Source organism: Eurosta solidaginis, chromosome 2 (genome assembly GCF_040869045.1).
Source record: "Eurosta solidaginis isolate ZX-2024a chromosome 2, ASM4086904v1, whole genome shotgun sequence".
Classification (NCBI taxonomy): domain Eukaryota; kingdom Metazoa; phylum Arthropoda; class Insecta; order Diptera; family Tephritidae; genus Eurosta; species Eurosta solidaginis.
In genome coordinates this window covers 56996293-57018828 of record NC_090320.1, presented here as the reverse complement: position 1 = coordinate 57018828, position 22536 = coordinate 56996293, and the positions used below count along the sequence as shown (strand labels likewise).

Sequence of the window (22536 nt, the reverse complement as noted above, 5' to 3'; positions counted from 1 at the left end):
ACTAGCACCTTTCATTTGATACCCATATCGTACAACACACATTCTAGAGTCACCCCTGGTCCACCTTTATGGCGATATCCTGAAATTGCGTCCACCTATAGAGCTATGGCGCACTTCCTTTTAAAATACTCTTTAATACCTTCCATTTGAAACCAATGTCATACAAACACATTCCAGGGTTACCCTAGGTTCATTTTGCTAAATGGTTATTTTCCCTTATTTTGTCTCCACAGCTCTCAGCTGAGTATGTAATGTTCGGTTACACCCGAACTTAGCCTTCCTTACTTGTTTGGTATTAAGTATTCTAAAGTCTCTCGGGTGTACTACTTTCGTATTTTGCAAATGTTTGTGTTTGCTCATCACTGACTTATGTAGATGAACTAAAGGAAATTCGAAAACTATTGATTGGCTTTGTGCTCCAGTGAGGAACGTGTTGCTTCAATACTAAATTCAACAAATGAACTTAGACACAACAAAAACAAAAAACTAAATAAAAATACAATGCAAATAGCATTCAGTAATACCATTTGTTTGTATTTGTTGCACACGTAATTTTGCTAAAAATAGACTTTAGGTTCATATAAATTCAATACAATTTTTCTTCTTATTCTTCTACTTGCTAACATTCCTATCTCCTAGCCTAAACAAAAGTATACATATTGATGTTTTCTCAGTTTTGTGCTGCTTACGTATGTTATTTAAAAATGTATATTGCATATACTTATGTTTGTAAGCATAAGTACATCCATGTTGTATTTTTGTACAAACATTTTGAAATACAAAATACACTAAATTCGGATAGAACAGTCGGGTTCCCAAATAGCCGATAGGTAGCATTTACCCAAAAATAGGAAAAAAAAATTACTCATACGCCATCGTCATCGCCAATTTAGTACATAAAACTTATGTATGTCGCAGGAGATATTTTGATAACCTACATTAGTTGCGTTCCAATGAAACGTGATCCAGATACGGATAGAAATTTAACATGCAAATGCAACAACAACGCTGTCATCCTGATATCTATCTGGATCAATTTCGAATCAACAGCATGGCTCTGTTGATTTGGTTTTTTGTGGAAGATTTTTGACAGCATACCCTCTGTACTTGGTAGCACTTGCAGACATATGCACTAGGGCATCCCATATTTAACATATTTTTTCCACTCGATGACCCATAAATTTTAACTTTAAGTCTGAAAACAAACTATTAAAGCCATAAAATAATTACATTACATTCATTTCATATTATGAAGGAAAAACTATAAATTTTTTATTTGAAATAAAAATTTAAGCACTTCCTTTATATAAATGGACAAAAACCAGCGAAAAATGTCTCCTTATATAAAGACATATTCTTGCTAAACTCTAATTTTTAAATTTTGAAATAGAAATTGCAAAAATATTTATGAGAAGTAAAAATATAAAAGTGGAGCGCACATTACTTGGATTGAAAAGTTAGTAGGAAAGGAGATATTGTTAGTCAATCAATTGCGCTCCAACTTTATATTTTTACTTCTCATAAATATTTTTGCAATTTCTATGTCAAAATTTAAAAATCAAAGTTTAGCAAGAATATGGATTTATATAAGGAGACATTTTTCGCTGATTTTTGTCCATTTATATAAAGGAAGTGCTTGAAATTTTTATACTCAGCGTGCTTTGCACACTGAGTATATTAACTTTGATTGGATAACAGTTGGTTGTACAGGTATAAAGGAATCGAGATAGATATAGACTTGCATATATCAAAATCATCAGTGTGGAAAAAAAATTTGATTGAGCCATGTCTGTCCGTCCGTCCGTCTGTCCTATAACACGATAACTTGAGCAAATATTGAGATATCTTCACCAAATTTGATACACGAGCTTATCTGGACCCAGAATAGATTGGTATTGAAAATGAGCGTAATCGGATGATAACCACGCCCACTTTTTGTATATATAACATTTTGGAAAACACGTAAAACCTGATTATTTAGTAAATAATACACCTAGAATGTTGAAATTTGACGTGTGGACTGATATTGAGACTCCTGATAAAAATTTGAAAAAAAAAATTTTTAAATGGGCGTGGCACCGCCCACTTGCGATAAAATCAATTTTACAAATATTATTAATAATAAATCAAAAATCGTTAAACCTATCGTAACAAAATTCGGCAGAGAGGTTGCCTTTACTATAAGGAATGTCTTGAAGAAAAATTAACGAAATCGGTTAAGGACCACGCCCACTTTTATATAAAAGATTTTTAAAAGGGTCGTGGACGAATAAAGTAAGCTATATCTTTGCAAAAGAGAGCTTTATATCAATGGTATTTCATTTCCCAAGTGGATTTATAACAATAAGTAGGAACTACTTGAAACTTTAATAAGCTATAACTTAGCAAAAAATAGTTTTGAAACAATGATATTACAACTATCAAGTTTTATTGTAGGAGGAAATGGGGAGACATTTTTTTAAACGGGCGGTGCCACGTATTATGTAGAAAAGTGATTTATCTGAAATGAAATGTGCAATTGAAGCTCACGCTGAGTATACAATGTTCGGTTACACCCGAACTTAGACACCTTTGTCAGTTATAAAATCAACAAAAAATTGATACCAGCTAATGACCTGCGGCTACATATGAGTATGCCTCTTTCTCAACACTATTCCACCAGTATGTAACTATCGAAAAAGTACCAAAAAGAAATTTGTATATAGTTAGGAACTAGGGAAAAGTTAAAGCAGCGGGGACAATTTCCACCGCCTAGGACATCGCCATGTTAAATTCGCCAGTTGAAAACATGTAAGAAAGATAGATGGCAAACTATTAGTATTTCAGAATGCAGTACTTATTTTGAACTAGAGATTCTCCTTACGGGGTAGTTTCTGTGACTTTTTCTTTCAATTCGGTATATTATTTTTCTTGGTTATGAGACATTTTTTACTGGAAGTGGGGGAAACCGTAAAGTAACCATGCCTCTCATTTACTTGTTAAACATATTATTAAATTCAAATGGTATTTCAGTACCTTAGTAATCTCTGTTGCTAATATAGTTAAGTATGTAAATTTGAACACAAATTTAAAACAAACCACGCGGAACCCTCTAATTAAGCATTTCAAAAGTCTTCAAATTCAATTTCCAATGCAACATTCGCAGAAATCTCTACATTCACTTTTAGTATGATTATTGAAATCCAAATTCCGACGATATATGTATATAGAATGTGTTCCCACAAAACTTGAGGCTAGAGGTCAATGTAATTTTTCGCTACTTTCAGAATTAAATTTATTGGCTCTTGTATGATGGTTAAGCAAAGATTTTATAACTTGAAACCAAATAAGTATTCAACTTTTTCCGACCTCAAACAATTAAAATTGTTTAAGTATATTTTTTAAATACAAAAAACGTTTCAGTGCACATACAATTTTGTACATGTATTGTGATTCGCACTTCCATATAAAAAGTTTTGAGCAGCATTGGTCGTTTGTATAAGATTCTAATGGCAGATCAATTAGCCGATGTATTTCCTAACACTGAAATAGCTCTTCGGATTTTTTTAACATTAATGATCACAAATTGTTCTGCCGCACGATCCTTGTCGCAATTAAAAAGAATCAGAGCTGCTGAAAGAGCTAAAACGCGACAAGAGCGACTCGAGATGTTAGGTATACTTTGCATTGAGTCAGATTTATTGAAGACAATCGATATTGATGATATAATTAATGAATTTGCCGGAAAAAGATGTAGGAAACGACATGTTTAAAATGTAGATAGTAATTTTATTAATATTATTACTGTTGGATATTAATACCAAATTGCATGCAATATGAACAGCGTGTAATATACTATCCGAACACTTCCTATTGATTGACATTTGCTAATATGTGTGTAATATGTATATGTGAAGAAGAATAATAAAAATCTCCCCATTTTGTCTACAACCAAACCAACGTGAACATTGCAGTGGCGACGAGAAATAAACGAAAAAAGAAAAAAAGCTAAAATTGGACTTAAAATTTTATTTAAACTAAGAAAACGGGAGAAAAATCAATTCAAGTGTTTGAAATATGACTGGAGGGGCAGCAATGACGGCAACCACCACCAAAATGATTTATGCTCCGAATATCGTGGAGTTCTCGGTAGCAGACAATTGGCGAATATGGCGGGAAAGGTTGGAGTTGCACTTGTTAGAAATTGAGTGCACGAAAGAAGCGGGGAAGATTTCGGCCCTACTGAGAAATATTAGCAGGGAAGTATACGGAATTTTGCATAGCGTTTGCAGCCCGAAGCTTCCCAGCGAAAAAACGTACGAGAGTTGTGCACAATTTTGGAGCGCCATTTTACTCCTCCCGTCATTTTATTTCATGAAAGACGTAAATTTTACGCCGCAAGAAGAGCCGACACCGAAACGGTAGCAGCATGGTACGCACAAGTTAAAAAATTGGCGTTGCAATGCAAATTCGGGGCTGCCCTAGAAAAAATCATTCTAAATAAATTTGTCGTTGAGCTGCCAGAAAAAATTTTCGAGAAATTTTGCGAAGAGGACGAAGAGATAACGATAGAAAAGGCGCTAAGGAAGGCGTTGGTGATGGAGTCGAAGATTACTCAGCAATTAGCTGTAAAAAATGAGGTTAATTTTGTGAAGTCACAAGTGCAAAATTCCCGTAACTACAACAACAACAACGACAGCAGCAGCAACAGTCCAGGCAGGCGTAGCGGAAAAAGAACCGGTGCGAATTCCAACAGCAAAAACAACAACGTTGGAAATATGAAGAAGACACCATGTGCGCATTGTGGTTGGAAAAATCACCAATCAAGCAAATGCAGATATCGTAATAGCGTGTGCCACTCCTGCAACAAGGTTGGCCATTTCGCGAATGTATGCCAGGTTAATAAAAATAACGTACAATTTGTAAATGTAAAAGAAGATTATGATACTTTCGACTCTGTTTTTAATATTTCACATATAGATCGGAGAGAAGGTGGTAACCAGTACGAAGTTGCAATCGAAGTAGGTGGTTATCAGCTTGTCGTCCTGTGCGATACGGGTGCGCCGTGTTCCTTGATGTCAATCAAAATTTTTGATAAATTTTTCGATCGCAAATGGCTGCGGAAATGCTCAACCTCATACACGGGATACAGTGGTGAATTGGTCGATGTTATCGGTGAGTTTCTTACTACAGTTCGTTATAGAGAGCGGAGTGTAAACGGAAAATTTATAGTGACCAACACAAATCGACCAACCTTGTTAGGACGAGATTTTTTGCGTAGTTTTGGTTTTGAGTTGAAAGTGCGTAGTTCGGTTACCGAGCCTAATAACGTTAATTATGTAGAGCCGTATAATAGAGTTTTGGACCAGTTGAAAAGCGAATATGCTGAAGTTTTCAGTCGCGAGTTGGGCAAGTGTAATTTAACCGTAGTCAAGTTACAGGTGGAAAGAGGGTGCAACTCGGTATTTTGCAAGCCTAGAGCAGTTCCACTGGCTTGGCGTGAGTCCATTGAAAAGCAATTAGCAGATTTAGTCGGAAATGGTGTTTTGATACCAGTTGATAGTGCCGATTGGGGTACGCCGTTGGTCCCCATATTAAAGCAGAACGGTCAAATAAGAATTTGTGGGGATTACAAAACTACCGTAAACTGTTTCCTTAAAGATTTTCAGTACCCATTACCCCGGATAGACCAAATTTTTGCGTCAATGCAGGGTGGGAAACTTTTTACTAAGCTAGATATGTCTAATGCGTACAATCAGCTAGTCCTGGATGAAGAGTCACAAAAGATTTGTACTTGGAGCACACATAAAGGTATTTTTAAGATGACGCGGTTGCCGTTTGGCATAAAAACCGCGGCGGCCATTTTTCAGAAAACTATAGAGGGTCTGTTAAGAGGTATTCCGAATGTACTTTGTTACCTCGACGATATTACCGTTACAGGAAAAGACTTCGCAGAACATGTTCTGACTCTTAAACGCGTATTGGGGAAACTTCAGGCGGCAGGATTGCGACTAATGCGAGTTTTTTAAAAGTAAAATTTCATATTTAGGTTTCGATATTGACGCGGACGGTTTAAAAGAAAATAAAGAACGCGTGCAATGCGTTCTCGACGCCCCGAAACCTAATTCGGTGCCTCAATTACGCGCTTTTATTGGTTTAGTGAACTACCATTCAAGATTTATACCCAATTTCGCACAGAAGATGGTTCCGCTATATAAGCTTTTACAGAAAAACGTTCCCTTTATTTGGAACAAGAAGTGTCAAGAAGCGTACGATACGCTAAAGACAGAGATCGGGTCAGATAAAGTGCTGGTGCATTTTAATCCTAAGTTGCCAATTATTTTGACCACAGATGCCTGTAACACCGCGGTAGCAGGCGTGTTATCGCACGTATATGACATCGGAGTGAGGAGACCCATAGCTTTTATTTCACGGGCTTTAAACAGGGCTGAACTAAACTACAGTGCTATGGAAAAGGAAGCCCTAGCTATTGTTTTTAGTGTGACCAAGTTAAGACAATACTTGTTGGGAGTATCATTTACGTTGGAAACAGACCATAGACCGTTGCTTACATTGTTTGGCGAGAATAAGGGTATTCCGTCCATAGCTGCGGCCAGAATACAGCGCTGGGCGTTGATATTATCAGGATTTGACTATAAAATCAAATACGTCAAGGGTCTATTAATTACGCAGATAATTTATCGCGAATTTCGCAAACTAGTGTTTCAGCGGTGTCATCAGAGTCGACTTTTATTAATTATTGTAGTTCAGCGGAGTTAAATTACAAACAGGTGGCAATTGAGACACGGCGAGACCCGGTGCTGTCAAAAGTGATGCAAAGTGTTCAAGAGGGTACGGTTTCAGGTTTAAAAGGCAAAGAGTTTGAGGCATTTCGGACAAAAGGGATAGAGCTAAGTGTTGAGGCAGGGTGCATTTTATGGGGTTACAGGACGGTAATACCAAAAAAGTTGCAGAAGCAAATTCTGGAATCCTTTCATCAATCACACCTTGGCATCGTAAAGACGAAAGCGTTGGTTCGCTCGTATATATGGTGGCCGCGTATAGATAATGACGTGGAGGCTCTTATAAAGTCTTGCCAATCGTGTCAATCAGTACTGTCCAGTCCTGAAAAAAGTAGTTTGATGCCCTGGGCGGCAGCGGAGTCGGCATGGCAGCGTATACACGTGGATTTTGCGGGACCAGTGCGAGGCTTTCAGCTGTTAATAATAGTAGATTCCTTTTCGAAATGGGTGGAGGTTTTTAAAACAAAAGAAATGACTAGTGCTTTCACAATCAGTAAATTGCGCGAAGTGTTTTGTAGGTTTGGTTTGGTGGACACGCTAGTTAGCGATAACGGAACGCAGTTTACGTCATTGGAGTTTAAAACCTTCACGAGTAAAAACTACATTAAACATGTGCTAACGGCACCTGGCCACCTAGCCACTAATCGGCAAGCGGAGAACTTCGTAAAAACGTTAAAAAAATCTTTAGTAGCAAGTTTTGCAGGCAAAGCTAACTTTAGCCTTGATGATGTATTGAACAGGTTTCTGTTCGACTATAGGATTTCTAAACATTGTACAACAAATGAGTCCCCCGCAAAATTGATGTTATGAAGGGAGCTAAAATCGAGATTTAGCGCTCTCAAACCACCATTGGTAAGAGACGTCATAAAAACGAACCAACAAACCGTTGTTAACAACTGTAGAGGTAAACGTGATACCACGTTCACCGTAGGCCAGAACGTAATAGTGAGAAATTACTCGAATCCTAACAAGGCTGGTTGGTCACCAGGCACCGTACAGAAAAAGTTAGGTCCGCGTAATTACATAGTAATGCTAGCGAACGAAAACCGCTCAATAAAACGACACCTCGACCAGATCCGCAATGCCGACCTCGTGTGTGGGGAAGAGGCTTCTCGCAACGAACCGGGTGTTGAATTACCGGCTAGCCCTGCTCAAGTTAAGTCGGGCAGCATGGAGGATCATGGCGAACCCGTATCAGCTAGGCAAATGCCTATAAGAAGTAGCAAGCAGAAAGCCATAGAGGCAATGCGAAAAAATAACAAAATTATATTCTTTATTGTATTCATTAACGTAACATTCAATCTGGTATAGTTGAAATGGATATCTAATACTTTTATTTTTCATTCACTTAAAATACTAAGTATATAAGGATATACATAAGTATATATATATACAAGTTTAAAAATTTCATGAATTCCAAAATGTAATGTATAATAAGTAGGTATACAAAGCTTAAGAAAGGGGTTGTTGGATATTAATACCAAATTGCATACAACATGAACACCGTGTAATATACTATCCGAACACTTCCTATTGATTGACATTTGCTAATATGTGTGTAATATGTATATGTGAAGAAGAATAATAAAAATCTCCCCATTTTGTCTACAACCAAACCAACGTGAACATTGCAATTACATTGTGACAATCAAATTTTTAATCCGGCCCTGGGAACGTCCCATTTAATATATATTTATATACATACTCGTACATATGTATATATTTACATACAAATATAATTTGCCCGAAAAAAGTTTATTTGCCCGGCTTCCTTTTTAGAAAAATATTCACTGCTTGTTTCTTCTTTTGGAAATTTCATGTTACGGCCGGTGTGCAACTTTTTTTGATGGCATTTGCAATGTAACGTATTTATTTAACAAAAATTATATGCGTTCTAGGGCGGGTCGATTTAAAAATCGCTCATTGCTCTGTGAAAATTATATTCTAGGGATCAAAATAAGAAACTTTGCCGAAGGAACCATACCTCTAAAACGAATTCTGATGCCCCCCCCCCCCCCCTTTGGGTCGAACTTTTGGGTAGGGGCAATTTCAATTCTACCTGCTGTGTCTTGTGGTGGCTTAAAAAACAACAACACAAGCAATTTTACGATCTGCAATTGTGTCACAGTGATACCTTCATTTTTTAAAACGGTTGAATAAAAAACCCACACAACTATGTTTACGACATGCAAATGCATCACAGTGATGCCTTGGTTTTAAAAGTGGGTTGTAAAAACGCTAATTTCTAATAATTTTTTTAAATTTCTTTTCTATTACTAAGTTAAATTCATTTTTTCATTTACATATGTTCTGACTAAATAAATTTCTAAAGAGAAAAATAAACTCCAAAAAGAAAAAACATAGGCATTTCAAAGTGGGATTTTTCAAAATTTGCCCCTACGACCCAAAGGGGGGACATCAGAATTAGAATTTTAGAGGTATGGTTCCTTCGGCAAAGTTTCTTATTTTGATCCCTAGAATATGATTTTCCCCACAAATCGACCCGGCCTAATGCGTACATATACACAAACACAGTACATGTATGTATGTATGTTTGTTATCAGTGAAATTATTTAGGTTAGGTGATAAGAATGAAACCGTAACTACTTCACACAGAAACTGATTAAGTAAAGATGTTAGGTTGGCCGCCAATGTACCATATAAATATTGTAACGAATTCTGGGGATATTCCGATTATTTTACACCTTCTGCAAACGTTCGAATCGCTAAATTGTCGAATAAATAACTGCAATATTCAGTAATGCAAAATGGTCTTTATTCGGCTACTTTGAGAGTACTTCACAATAACATTTACACGTCACAACTAATTGCATGCTTCAATCAAACTGATTAGTCATTCCTGAGCTTGCGCTGCTTTTATACTCTCTGTTGCCTTGTCCGCATATTTCTCCAAAGGTCTAGACGTTTCTTCTGCTTGGCTACCAGCTATATGCGTGTGTATTTGTAGTTTATAGCCTCTCGCATAGCCATCTGCGTGTGTATGTGTGAGTAACTACTTCGGCTGATGACCACATTTGTGTGTGTGAAATATCTCTTCGTTGCCTTGTATGCATGTGTGTAAATGATGACTGATGTATTCATGCACAGCAGTGTGGCTTGCTTCATGTTTTTGTTGTTGCGTGATTTTTTACTAACAGCCTAGTGATGCCAACATTCGCCGCAAGCATATCGTTAGCTTAATTCACCAATGCGCTAACCAACAACTTCAAAGTTGTATAGAAGAAGCAAAAAAAAATGTATCTTTTCCTTCACTACCTGCCAATATAGACTTTATAAAATCTGCTTCAAGCCTATCAGTCAGGAAAATTCACGGAGACCGCTATTCACAGTCTCACGGGAAAAATTTAAACGGCTTTGGAGTCTAAAAAATATAGCACTCTGTGCTTTTGTTGACATTTTAGGGGTTTTCGATAACAGGACACAAGACATGGAATAAGCTTTGATTGGCAATTATTTATGTATATGCAACGGTTATTGGCTGAGTGCTATTCATGCCAAAGAGAAGAAAAAGTAAAGGGCCAGTTAAGGGTGGCTTATCCATAACCAGATAAAACAGGTGATCGAACCAACCTTATGGAAATCAATGTAATCGATTAATGGCGCCATACCATAACGCCAAAGCCATAACCATAACATAGCCAACCAATTTGTTTTTGGTTTTTCGCCATATCCATAACCTAAAAATATTTGAGTTGGAGAATTTATTAACTTCTTGTAGATTTTATTTATTGTTTTGAATACGTTTTAACTAAGAGACTTTTTTTTGTGGTATATATTTGTAATTTTTTGCGTTTTCTTCATTTTTATGAAATTTTCACGATTTTTAGGTTAAGGCACCAATAACTGATGCCAATTTGATATGGATAAGTAAAAATATGGTTACGACTATGGTGTTAGGGTTAAGGAAGTTTAACTGGACCTTTAGTCTGAAGCTGGGAGGGACAACTGAGACAATTGTGGCCACTAGGAGAAGCCCGCAAGAGAGCGTACTCTATACTATATTTTGGATCCTAGTGATATATGATCTCCTTCAGTTACTGAAATCCAATGGCTTTAACAAAAAAGGTATGCAGATGACTTAGTAAACTCGATGCCTATCAGGGCTATCAAATCTCATTGTTTAAGTGACTTAAACTATGAAAATTTTTCTTCCGTTTGTTTCATTAGCTATTGAGTGCGTTGTAATTCTCAACTGGTTAGTAAAATATTCGGAAGATATAGCTTAAAATTTTTATCTCAAATCAGGGGTTTTCATAGTAAAATGAGAAGGCTCAAAACGCAGCCAATACCTTAGAGCCGAAGTGCTTACCCCCAATAAATACATAAACGGTAGAATGGCGAAGTTTTCACAGCGAAATGAGGGAGGTTTTTTCTCAGAGCCACATAGCGACCTCTGTTCATCTACAAGAACAAATCAATAAAATAAACATATGAAATAACATACCGTCCCCTGAAATAACAAATAATATAGTTATATATATAAATAAAATAATTTTAAAAAAATTTTAAGTTAAACGGTTTTATTGAAAGCAATACTTACATTAAGTAGTAATAATACTAAAAGATAGACAATAACAATTAAGGAAGGCTAAGTTCGGGTGTAACCGAACATTACATACTCAGCTGAGAGCTATAGAGGCAAAATAAGGGAAAATCACCATGTAGGAAAATGAACCTAGGGTAACCCTGGAATGTGTTTGTATGACATGTGTATCAAATTGAAGGTATTAAAGAGTATTTTAAGAGGGAGTAGGCCATAGTTCTATGGGTGGACGCTTTTTCGAGATATCGTCATAAAGGTGGACCAGGGATGACTCTAGAATTTGTTTGCATGATATGGGTATCAGCGATTTTTTTCATAGGTCGCTTTCTATTCCTATGTTATGTGTTCCAAATATGAGCCAAATCGGACAACAAATACGATTTTTGTGAATATCTCGATCCATGCGCCACCTAGCGGCGATTATTTTTCATTTGTCGCTTTCGATTCTTGTATGTATTATGTGTTCCAAATATGAGCGAAATCGGACCACAAATACGATTTTTGTGAATATCTCGATCCTTGCGCCACCTAGCGCCGATTTTTTTACTTATTATTACATTATCATCGGGTTTTGAATTATATTCCAAGTTTCAAGCTTGTACTTATCGGGAAGTTACTTAAATTTTTATTACAAAATTCGGGCTGGCCGTGCAGCCTGTCAAGTTAACCCAACTAAAACCGTTTAAAAAATAAAAACTATTCACCCTCTGAATCAACAAATCTTAGATACTCATCTTTACCGCTTTGACGATTTGAACTAGTTTACATTTGTTCGATAGGCTATTTTGCAAATGCATCGACGATTTGTTGCTTTATATCAATTTCAAAATATTGTGGCAGATATTAGCATCACTATGATGTTAGTAAATAACCACAACAACAAAAAAAGCAATCAGCCACACTTATGTACATGTATTAAAGCAAGCGGCCACACTTATGTACAATGCAACGAAGAATATTTCAGCAACTCGAAGCGAAGAGATTATTTCTCATACATATATGCAGTCTTCGGCTAAGAGCAAAAGTTGTTACTCACACATGCACACCCATCTAGCTAAATAACCAAAAATGAGATACAACTGTTCCACAAGGCATGTTCGTGAAAAGTCTAGATCTTAGGAGAAATATGCGAACGAGGCATAAAAGAGTATAAAATCAGCGCAAGCTGAGGAATAACTAATCAGTATGATTTAAACACGCTATTAAGTGAAGTATAATTGTGATTGTGAAGTACCACTCCCAAAGTAGTCTAAATAAAGACCATTTTGCAATACTGAATATGGAGTTATTCATTCGACAGTTCAGCGATTCGATTATTTTAAAGTGTTTGTTTTGAAATGTTATCAATAAGCTCTTCGATAGCTAATTTCAGTTTTGTTGCTCTTGTAAGAAAATATTAATTAATTATACCTCTCTCTAACCGCTAAATTACATAAGCGAATATCTATTGCAAACAGCAAAACTTGCGCAGTTTTGTTAATATAATCAAGGAAAAATGTAAACAAAAAAAAAATAAAAAAATAATTTACAAAAAAATACAAAAATGTATTTGCCTTTGTTTCCTTTTCTTTTCTTCCCTTTCCATTTTTCACGTCACACATATTCTTTATCTGAGTGTGCTCTAATACATATTAACATGAAGAGCAGATAACGTAGGAGACTCATATCGTGCGATATCTCCTATCGCCAATAGCCAAGACACTTGAAGCCGCCCTTGTCCCTTCTTTCAACGCAAACCTGCGACTTTCCAAACATCAATCGACGCCATCAATACACAAATATATTGAGAACTGACCCCACCATAGAACAGCACTCGTTGCGCTAGACTTATCAAAAGCCTTTGATACAGTCAATGACAGCATGTTTACCGCAAGACTTGGAAGGATCTACACTTCCTTCCAGTTCTAAAAGGTGGACTGCAAGTAACGTCATTAATGAGGTATGCCATATAATTAACGAATATCTCCCTAGTCTTTTCAACTTTTTCAACTCGCGAAACTTGGCACTGTCGCCGACCAAAGTCTCGGCGAACTCATTTAGCAGTATTGGATATTCACGTTGATGACATTAGGCTACCGACAGTCCTACACCTAAAAATACTCTGTGTGATGTTTGATCAGGACCTGAATTTTGGTAGCATTTGGAGCAAAGACAAAGAAACGTTCATAACCACTTATAAAGCAATTGACCAGTTGCTTGTATGCAACGCGTCCCCGTTATGATCGCTTAGCCTAAAAAAACACACTGAAGGAAACTGCAGGCCTCTCGAAACACCGCGCCCAGAACTACCACGGGTTATCTACTTAAGTCACCAGAACATCATCTACACAGTGCGACGAGAATACTCTCCATAAAGGAGAGAAATGAAATGAATACCCAGAAACTTAGGCATCCCAACAGATCTCTGATTGGGGAGACCCTCCCCCCCCCCCCCCCCCCCAGGAACTTTCGAAGTCATACCCGTAAGCACTATGCCGTGTTAAGAAAGGAAGCACAAAAACGGTCTCAGAGACATCCACTAAAGGGAAGCATATTCCTATGCTAAAAAATACTCTTAGCTCGCAATTCAGGATAGTTGGGACAAATTCTTTTAGCAGGTCATGAAAAAAACCTTAAAAATCAAAGTCGAAAAAAAGTCAAAAAAAATTAAATTTCGTAGGCTCGAAAATTGTTTTTTGGGTATGCGTAGTGCAACTTTTTTTCCTGAGCACAAATCCTATCGAAAAATCGATGGCGCGATATCGGTTAATAAATCGGCCCAGTCTAATGTACATATATGTAGTAAAAAGCCACGAGCTGGGGCGAACGGCTTTAATTAAGCTTGCCAAAGTTCAATTTAACAAATTTTATTACTCTACTGGTGCTGCTTAATTTGTTTGCGAATTGTTCCAGATTGATCAAAAATTTCAAAAAAAAAAAACATCTTTAATGAAATAAGTTGAAAATTTCCATGTAAAATTAGTTTAGTTAACTAAGATTTAGGTCAGCTGTCGCGCAGTCTTAATACAATGCCATACCAATATGCTACAGAATCAATATTTCTTGTTTCATTTTAGATTTTAAAACAAATATCATAGTGCCAAAAATATGACCAGTTTGAATGGCGATGCTTTTGTTATGCGCAAAGGACGCTCCACAAGTCAAGTATCCATTTATAACTATCCAGAACATCTCAATCCATTCTACGAGGAGGATCAACACAAACGTTTAAGATTTTGGCAATTGAAAAAGTCAGGTGACAGCGGAAGTCGCAGAAACAGTTTTTCTCTAGGAGGTCTCAAGGATGTGTGGTGAGTACATAGGTCATGTCATTTATCCTTTTGATCCTCCAATTCAAAACCCCAAACGAGGTCAAATTCTAAACTATACCATGTATTGCTATTAATACTGTAACGAATTTAGAGAAATTCCGCTTACTTGAAACCTTCTGCAAACGTTCGAATCGCTAAATTGTCGAATAAATAACTCCAATATTCAATAATGCAAAATGGGCTTTATTAGGCTACTTTGAGAGTACTTCACAAAAACACTTATACTTCACAACCAATTGCGTGTGTGTGTGATTACTCAGCTTGCGCTTCTTTTGTACTCTCCGTTGCTTCATTCGCATATTTCTACTAAAGTCTAGACGTTTCGCCTTCTGTTGTACCTCCTGCTTGGTAATTGAGTTACATATATGTGTGTATTTGTCTGAGTAACACTTCGGTTGATGACTACATCTGTGTGTGAGTTATCTTTTCGTTGCCTTGTATGTATGTGTGTAAATGGCGATTGATTTGATGTATTCAAGAGTGGCAGCTTGCTTTATTGTTGTTCTGCCTTTATTTACTTAGTATCAGCTTAGTGATGCTAATATTCGTCACAATACCTTCAACAAGATTTCATCAGAGCATCCTTTGAACTTCTGCTCTATGCTCATTTTTGCCTTAAGCTGAAGCAGACCATTATTAAACTCCTTTCAATAGCAGCCTTTGTCAAAAATAATTTAAATCTTCAGAGGAACTGTTTTCTCGTATACCCCAACGGCCATATTGTCTGATGTTAAAAACGCCCAAAGTCTTTCGCTATTTATCAGGCATGGTAAAAGACTTGTTTGTAGCGAAATTTTTTAGGCTGTGTCATAGCTTTGATATTAATAATCCTAGGAAAATTATTGTAATAAAACTGGTGATTGTTTAAAAGCTAGAAATCCCAAAACCTAACGTCCTTGAGTTCTGAGAGGCACTCAAGCGAGGGTTTTGCAGGAAATTCTATTCTACTACAAAGGCAGTGCGGTGAACAAGCCCACAGTGGTGCACCATCGTTTCTTCTGTATTATGTTAAAATCGCATCCATCCATACCACAAGTTCCCAACTAGTCCAGCGGGCATACTTATACTGCAACTTATCCGAATTTGTCCGTTCTATTTATGTTAAGCATGTTTGAAAGTTGTATTTCGTTGTATAAAGATCGAAATCCTCTATAAGCTGTACAGCACTTCAAATACCTCCAATTATTATTATCCTCGTGCAGCAGATGCTGAGACCCTTGATAAGTACCAGGAATGCAAGGATCTCATCGAGAGTTGATCCTTACAACTCTCCGGTTATCAAGTTCTCCTGAATAAACCGATGCCCCAGCGCACGAAAATGCTCAGTTTATAGCGAAGATGCCGAGTGTAAATTGAAAGACCGAGAGGAGCAAAGGCGTAGTGGCGAAGTATAACGCAGAGAATATTCCTTCTATTCCACAGGTCTTCTGATTTCTCTCATGAAAACTGGGTTGCTTATATTTCCGATCCTATAGTTTGAAGTCATAGCACAGTTAGTTGTAGCACGATTTTGTGTTGATTTAGTAGTCGTCAGCCTTGAGCAGAATATCCATGTGATTATGTGTCCGCTGTTTCCAAATAACCAACTCCCAAATCCGTATGGTACTCTGACCTGCCGCTACATAAAAAAATTGTATCACGTCTAGAGCCGCTGTAGCCAAGGTAGCCCAGTGCCTTCCAGCACTGCTATTTATGTACGGTAGTTTAAGATGAAACAACCGCTTTGTGCAGCGTTTCCGTGAGTTTCTCAACTCATTTTTTTTTTGCTATACAGATCGTACAGAGCTCCGTAGTATCATTTAGCTCATTATTTTGTAAGTTGAACGTTGGGATTTTCGTTCTAGTGGTGTCTTTGCAGAGGTTCCTGCTGAGCTCCACGACAAACGTCGGAGCGCAAAACAAAAACAAATATAACTACGTGACCCCACTATCTACTAAATTGGCGCTAACAATTTTACACCGCCGAGTTAACCCCTTTTTAGTTTAAAAGAGGCTATTTACGAAGTACATAGAAGTAATCGAGCCTTGAATCTAGTTGAACATGTTTAAAGCAGGGATGCAGCTAGGGTAAACTGTTTGCTCTCAAGGGAGCAGGAATTCATGTACAGCAACCTTCTGCGAATTGTTAAAGCAGATATAGAACGACTGAGGGTCGAAGCCGTCAAATTTTTTTTGACACCTATTGTTTACCTTTGTGATAATAACTCCCATGGTCAGTCTTCAATTAACGGAACCTAATTTAGCAGAATGCATGCCTTAAAAATTAATTATAACTACGAAGTCACAACGAAGCAGGTTTTTCGTACCAAAGCTGGAAAACTATATCCAGGCCCAGGACTTAAAATTAAAAACAGCTGATTGTCCTTTTGTGCATCATACTGTGACGAATATTATCGCCACAAAGCGATAATATCATCACTAAGCCCATACTAAGCAGCCCCTCGTATGTACGTAAACAAATCAATCATCATTTACACACATGCATACAAGGCAGCGGAGAGATACTCACAAACGCATGCCATCATCAACCGACGTAGTACTCACATATACACACGCATATAGCTACAAACTACAAATATACATGTACTAGCCTTTACCCGCGGCCCCGTCCGCAAGGAAAAAAATTAAATATATGGGCTATTCACGTTAACCTGTTTACCAAGTTATCTGTTTAAAATTTTGTTTCTGTATAATGCATTTTATTTTTGTAACGGAGTAAAAAAAGAAGTAAATGAGCTGATAACCTGATAAGTCCCCCAAATGATCCCGAAATTATCCAGAAAAAGCCACGAAATGACCCCGATGCTATCGCGTACGGATCCCGAAAACTATCCAGAAATGCCCCGGAAGGGTCTCCAAAAGTTCCGGGAATAGTCCTAAAAAACCCGACATGACAACGACACGATTCTAGACTTATCCAGAGAACCACACAGAAATGATCCCTGAAGTGTATTAAAATGATCCCGAAACAGTCCATAAAAAGTTCCGAAATGACCCTGACGGGCTCTTGGACGGATCTCAAAAACCATCAAGAAAATATCCGGAATGGTCCCTAAATTATCCCAACATAGTCCAGAAAAAGTTCCGAAATGACCCCGAGGGGATCCCCGACGGATCGCGAAAACCATACAGAAATGATTCCGGAAGGGTCCCAAAATAATCCCGAAATAGTCCGGAAATGAACCCGATGGGATCCCGCACGTACCCAGAAATGATCGCAGAAGTGTCCCAAAACTATCCCGAAAAAGTAACAACAAAATCCCGAAATAACTCCTACGGTATCCCGGACGGATCCAGAAATGATCTCGGAAGGGTCCCCAAATGATCCCAAAATGGTCCCGAAATGGCCCTGATGGATCCGGCAAACCATCAAGAAGTGATGCCGGAAGGGTCCCCAAATGATCCCGAAATAACACAGAAAAAGTCACGAAATTACCCCTGAGGGGCGCCAAATGATACCGAAATAGTCCCGAAGGAGTCCCGAAATGACCCTGACGGGATCTCGAACGGATCCTTAAAAGACCATTGACGGGATCCCGGACAGATCCCGAAATCCATCCAGAAATTATGCCGGAATGGACCCCAAATGATCCCGAAGGTCACGAAATGACCCCGACGGGATCCCGAAGGCCATTCAGAAATGATCCCGGTAGGTACCCCAAATTATCCCGAAATAGTCCCGAAACGACCCCAACGGGATCCCAGAGGAATCCCGAAAACTGTCCAGAAATGATGCTGGAAAGGTCCCCAAATGATCCCCTAATAGTCCTGAAATGACCCTGATGGGATCCCGGACGGATCTCGAAAACCATCCAGAAATGGTGCCAAAAAGGTCCCCAAATGATGCTGAAATGACCCCGTCGTGTTCCCGGACGGATCCCGAAAACTATCCAAAAATGATACTGAAAGGCTCCCCAAATGATCCCGAAATAGTCCCGAAAAATTTCCGAAATGACTCCGACGGGCTCCCGGATGGATCCCGAAAACCATCCAGAAATGATGCCGGTAGGTACCCCAAATGATCCCGAAATGACCCCGCCGTGATCCCGCACGGATCCCGAAAACTATTCAGAAATGATCCCGTATCAGTCGGGAAAAAGTCCTGAAATGACCCCGACGAGATCCCGGACGGATCCCGAAAACCATCCAGAAATGATGTCGGAAAGGTCCCCAAATGATCCCCTAATAGTCCCGAAATGCCCCTGATGGGATCTCCGACGGATCCCGAAAACCATCCAGAAATGATGCCAAAAGGGTCCCAAAATGATCCCGTATTAGTCTAGAAAATTCCCGAAATGACCCCGACGGGATCTCGGTTGGATCCCGAAAACCATCTAGAAATGATGCCGGAAAATACCCCAAATGATCCCGAAATGACCCCGTCGGGATCCCGGACGGATCCTGAAAACTCTCCAGAAATGATGCCCGAAAGGCCCCAAATGATCCCCTAATAGTTCCGAAATTACCCTGAGGGGATCCCGGAACACCAAATAATCCCCTAATAGCCCCCAAATGATCTTGACGGGATCCCGGAGGCCCCAAGGGACTCCAAAAAATCCCGAAATTACCCCGACGGGATCACGGACGGATCCCTAAAACCATCCAGAAATTATGTCGGAAAGGCCCCAAAATAATCCCCTAATAGTCCCGAAATTACCCCGTCGGGATCTCGGACGGATCCCGAAAACTATCTAGAAATGATGCCGGAAAAGTTCCCAAATGATCCCCAAATAGTCCCGGAATGACCTTGACGGGCTCCTGGAATCCCGAAAACCATCCAGAAATGATGGCGAGAGGGTCACCAAATAATCCCGTATTAGTTGCGAAAAAGTCCCGAAATTTCCCGACGGGATCCCGGAAGGATCCCGTAAACCATCTAGAAATGAAGGCGGAAGGTACCCCAAATGATCCCGAAAAAGGCCTGAAATGACCCCGACGGGATGCCGGACGGATCCCGAAAACCATCTAGGAATGATGCCGGAAGGGACCCCAAATGATCCAGAAATTACTCCGACGGGATGCCGGACGGATCCCGAAACCCATCCAGAAATGATGCCGGAAAGGTCCCCAAATGATCGCGAAATAGTCTCGAAAATGTCCCAAAATAACCCCGACGGGATCCCGGACGGATCCCGAAAACTATACAGAAATGATCCCGAAGTAGTCCCGAAAAAGTCCCGAAATGACCCCGGCGGGATCCCGAAAACCATCCGGAAATGATCCCGGAAGGTCCTCGATATGGCCCTAACGGGATTACAAATAACTTGAAGCTGATTATAAAACCATGTTAATAAGGCAGCAAGCGCGTTGAGGCGAATGAAGAGTTACAAAGAAACATACAGGTAAAGCTAATAAAAGCGTGCTAATAAAAACAATTGAAGGAGGATGGATGGCGGATGGCGGGAGGAGAAGGAGAGGACCACTGCTCGTTTTTCCAAAATTGTTTAGATCTCGATCTGTATGTGCCAGATACCAAAAACTATTGATTTAGGAGAAAATTTATATTGAATTATAACAATCTATGTTATCTATGTAAATCACAGTGGCTAGAAGGGGGATGGGGGCGGAGGGTGTCTCTGCTCACTTTGTAAGCCCTCGACTTATTTGACCCCTTGAGTCTGTGATATTGATGAAGGCCAGTATACGTAAAGTTATAATGTGTCAAAATTATTAAAAAGTAATTGTTCGAAGGGGTCGTGGGAACCCTACCCCCCCCCCCCTTTCCGTGTTCAAAAAAAATTTCGCTAGTAGACAATTGTCTGTGTCCCAAATTTCATCAAAATCCGTGTAGGCGTTCTGGCGTGATTCAGTCACAAAGACGAAAAAATACAATAATTAAATTATAACTGTTCCTAGGGGGCGGGGACCTCCCCACTTTTCAAAAAATATAGCTAGTAGATCCTTCTAGACTATTGGCTATATGCGTGCCAAATTTCATCCAAATCGGTTCAGCCGTTCTTGCGTGATTGAGTCACAAAGACAAACGTCTGGACAAACATACAAACATCCAAACTTTCCCATTTATAATATACTAGCCTTTACCCGCGGCCCCGTCCGCAAGGAGCAAATTAAATATATGGGATATTCACGTTAGCCTGCTTATCAAGTTATCTGTTTAAAAAGATGTTTCTGTCCAATACATTTTATTTTTGTAATTGAGTAAAAAAAGAACTAAATGAGCTGATAACCTGACAGGATCCCCAAATGATCCCGAAATTATCCAGAAAAATCCACGAAATGACCCCGACGCTATCGCGGACAGATCCCGAAAACCATTTAGAAATGCCACGGAAGGGTCTCCAAAAGTTCCCGGAATAGTCCCAAAAAACCCGAAATGACAACGACACGATTCTAGACTTATCCAGAGAACCACAAAGAAATGATGCCTGAAGGGTACCAAAATGATCCCGAAATAGTCCCGAAAAAGTTCCGAAATGACCCTGACGGGCTCCCGGACGGTTCTCAAAAACCATCCAGAAAATATCCAGGAAGGGTCCTTAGGGGATCCACGACGGATCGCGAAAACCATACAGAAATGATTCCGGAAGGGTCCCAAAATGATCCCGTATTAGTCCCGAAAAAGTGCTGAAATGACCCCGACGGGATCCCAGACGGATTCCGAAAACTATCCAGAAATGATGCCGGAAAGGTCCTCAAATTATCCCCTAATAGTCCCGAAATGACCCTGACGGGATCTCGAACGGACTCCTAAATGATCCTGACGGGATCCCGGACAGATCTCGAAATACATCCAGAAATGATCTTGGAAACCCAAAATAATCCCGTAACAATATCTGAAAAGTTCAGAAATTACCCCGAAGGGATCCCTCACGGATCCCAAAAACTATCCAGAAATGATGCCGGAATTTCCTCAAAAGGTCCCCTAATAGTCCCGAAATGACCGAAAACCATCCAGAAATTATGCCGGAAGGGACCCCAAATGATCCCGAATACCATACAGAAATGATGCCGGAAAATACCCCAAATGATCCCCAAATAGTCCCAAAAAAGTTCCGAAATGACCCGGAAGGGATCCCGGACGGATCCAGAAAACCATCCAGAAATTATGCCGAAACGGTCCCCTAATGATCCGATACCAGTCGATAAAAAGTCCCGAAATAACCCCGACGGGATGCCGGACGGATCCTCAAAATCATATAGAAATGATGCCGGAAGGTACCCCAAGTGATCCCGAAATAGTCCCGAAATGACCCTGGCAGGATCGCGTACGGATCCCGAAAACCATCCAGAAATGATGCCGAAAGGCTCCCCTAATTATCCCGTATTAGTCCCGAAAAAGTCCCGAAATGACCCCGACGGGATTCCTGGCGGATCCCGAAAAGCATCCAGAAATAATACCGAAAAGGTCCCCAAATCATCCCGTATTAGTCAAGAAAAAGTCCTGAATTGACCCCGTCGGGATCCCGGATGGATCCCGAAAACTATCCAGAAATGATGCCGGAAGGTATCCCGAAATAGTCCCGAAATGACCCTGACGGGAACCCGGACGGATCCCTGAAACCATCTAGAAATGGTGCCGGAAGGTACCTCAAATGATCCCGAAATAGTACCGAAATGACCCCGACGGGATCCCGGAAGGATCCCGAAAACCATCTAGAAATGATGCCGGAAGGTACCCCAAATGATCCCGAAATAGTCCCGAAATGACCCCGACGGGATACCGGACGGATCCCGAAAACCATCCAGAAATGATGCCGAAAGCGTCCCAAATGATCCCGTATTCGTCGAGAAAAATTCCCGAAATGACCCCGACGGAATCCCGGACGGATCCTCAAAACCATATAGAAATGATGCCGGAAGGTACCCCAAAGGATCCCGAAATAGTTCCGTAATGAACCTGACAGGATCCCGGACGGAT

General features: G+C 39.5%; 1 protein-coding gene across 7 annotated transcripts in view; it reads left to right on the top strand.

Moving 5' to 3' along the window:
• Positions 1 to 22536, top strand: part of LOC137239778 (uncharacterized) — a 78490-nt gene that overhangs the window by 22293 nt on the left and 33661 nt on the right. For 5 of the 7 annotated variants that reach the window (XM_067765429.1, XM_067765432.1, XM_067765426.1 and 2 more), the window contains exon 2: positions 14403 to 14636. In XM_067765429.1, coding sequence (XP_067621530.1) covers positions 14434 to 14636 — 203 coding nt within the window. In that variant the 5' untranslated portion in view covers positions 14403 to 14433. Of the gene's footprint in view, positions 1 to 3953; positions 4878 to 4959; positions 5155 to 14402; positions 14637 to 22536 lie in introns of all 7 variants that reach the window. The other 2 variants (XM_067765430.1, XM_067765427.1) reach the window with 1 other exon arrangement.